Raw genomic sequence first — 2119 nt, 5'->3', positions numbered from 1 at the left:
TGGTTATCCATTGTAATTGTTTATTCGGATTTTCGCTATTTGGTCTGTGGGTGTGAATCCCGGGATTAGTCAATGGTACCGCGTCGGCGACGCGGGCGCCTTGCGGGCAGAGCCCTTAGCCACCCTTTATGTCTTGCCGGCAGCAATCCTTTTGGCACTCTTACCTCCCCATAGCTGCGACGTGGCCTGCCTCACCGCCACGCTGCTGCGACCCTCCGCCTCGCGCCCGCCCCTGGCTTCTCCTCCTTGGCTCCAGCAGCAGCCAGGCAAAGGCCCGCTCGAAGCTGCTCACGCGGTGGACCAAGATGCGGCCTGCGAAGAGCGCGCGGCCCTGCGGGCTCGAGGCGGGCGGGTCCTCGAAGAGCGCGTGGCGCGCGGTCTCCTCGCAGACGACGCCGGCGACGCAGCCCTCGCTCTGCCTCCCGCGCAGGTTCGGCCCCAAGTTGGTTGGCGCTAGCCCGGCCCGCTGCGCGAGGACGCCCAGAAAGGCGTCCTCGACGGGGAAGGGGTCGGCGACCCAGCGCGCGCGCTCGGCGAGGAGGGAGGCGGCGGCGTCGCGGCCGAGCAGGTACCCGCCGCCGGAGCAGTGCGGCGGAAACCGGTCCGCCCCGAACGAGGCGACCGGCACCGCCCACTTGAGAAAGTCGCGGGGGTACCAAGAGGGGTGCCACAGGTCGGCGGCGGTGAAGTTCGAGCGGACGACCTGCGAGTCAACCTGCAGCCGGCCCGCGTAGAGGCGACCCCACCGCCAGGCACTCGCCTCGGACGCCTCTCGCGCGGCGGCGGCGCCGAGCCACGCCCATAGCCGAGAGACGTGCGCGATCGAATCGTCGTCCGTCTTGAGGAGGGCCTCGAAGGAGACCGAGGCGGCCGCCCACCGCAGCGCCTCGAGTGTCTTGTGCACCAGGCCGAGGTACGTGTCCTCCACGCGCCCGAGGTGCAGCCGGTCGCCCACCAGCTCGTCGGGCGGAACGGTGGCGGCGGCGGCGCCGCCGCGCCGGCCGATCACGTAGGCGTACCGCCACGGCACGGGCTCGCCGGCCGCGTCCCGCCAGTCGTGGTTGAGCCATGTGCGGTGCTGCTCCTGTCGCCGTGCGCCGTTGGCCTCGGTGCTGAAGATGAGCACGAGGAGCGGCACGCGGTGGGCACGCGTGTCCTGCGGCCGCGGCGAGCCGTGGTGGAGCGTCCCGTTCCCGAGCAGGTGGTACGGCCGCAGCGCCGCGCGCGGCGATCTGGCGTACGCGGGAGCGGAGGCAAGCAGGAGCAACGTGAGCGGCATATGTGTTGTCCTGTTAGCCCTGGCGAGGCACCCACTCGGGGTTTTAGTCTGGCCGAGTCAACCCGAGAGCCTTGGCGAGCAGCGTTCGTCCCACAGCGGGCTCGACCAGCGGCGTTCGAGTTTCTTTTTCTGTGTTTCTAAGTGAAAATCTTACTTTACCCTGAGGACTGGGATTTTTCATGCAAATAGAAAGCAAACTTAATAAAAGAGAAATCGCGGGCTCCCGCCAAATCGCTGGCCAACATCCCTCGCCCAGCTCGCAACGTGCGTGTGTGTGTATATGTTGCCTTCTCGTGAGGTCGTCGCCGCGCGCTTCGCCGCGGCGGTGAGGCAGGCCAAGTCCGAGCGGATCCCTCCACCGCCCGGCGCAGCCTGTCGCGGCAGGCTTGCCTGCGACGTGGACCGCTCGGAGGAGGCTGAGCTGAGGAGGCTCGAGAGCGGTGCCCCTGTTACGGCATCGGTGCATGTGAACCTGATCGATGACGACGAGGCGCCACCGCAGGAGAGCGGCCGCACGCCGCTCGACGAGCTCGACGCGATCGACGACTCCGCGCTGATGGAGGCCGTGGAGGCTGCTGCAGCGGAGCGCAGCGGCGGCGAGGCGCCCGGGCTCGCTCCCTGGTACTCGAAGCGAGCTGCGCCTGCCGGCAGCAGCGACGACGGCGACGACGGCGCCGAGCCGATCGAGTTTGACTTTGAGGAGGAGGGAGGGGGGGAGGGCGGGGAGGAGGGAGGGGAGGAGGGAGGGGAAGAGGCAGCCGGAGAAGAGGAGGAGCCGTCCAGTGGTGCGGCGGAGCTGAGGGCGGCAAAGGCACGTCAGCCGGCGGTGGCGTCCGGCGG

General features: G+C 69.0%; 2 protein-coding genes across 2 annotated transcripts in view; one reads left to right on the top strand and one right to left on the bottom strand.

Moving 5' to 3' along the window:
* Positions 1-160: 160 nt before the first annotated feature.
* On the bottom strand, positions 161-1279 carry EMIHUDRAFT_117177 (hypothetical protein; the record flags this gene model as incomplete). Its single annotated transcript, XM_005773811.1, has 1 exon — positions 161-1279. One exon carries the CDS (start codon positions 1277-1279, stop codon positions 161-163), a length of 1119 nt encoding a protein of 372 aa, XP_005773868.1.
* Positions 1280-1559: 280 nt separating this feature from the next.
* EMIHUDRAFT_241198 (hypothetical protein) overlaps positions 1560-2119 on the top strand; it is a gene marked incomplete at both ends in the record, with an annotated part of 2326 nt that continues 1766 nt past the window's right edge. The window contains 2 exons of the mRNA XM_005773810.1: positions 1560-1966; positions 2081-2105. Of these exons, the coding sequence (XP_005773867.1) occupies positions 1560-1966; positions 2081-2105 (432 nt within the window). The remainder of the gene's footprint in view (positions 1967-2080; positions 2106-2119) is intronic.

This window comes from Emiliania huxleyi (genome assembly GCF_000372725.1).
Source record: "Emiliania huxleyi CCMP1516 unplaced genomic scaffold EMIHUscaffold_326, whole genome shotgun sequence".
NCBI classification, from domain to species: domain Eukaryota; phylum Haptophyta; order Isochrysidales; family Noelaerhabdaceae; genus Emiliania; species Emiliania huxleyi.
This window is presented reverse-complemented; position numbering and strand designations above follow the sequence as displayed.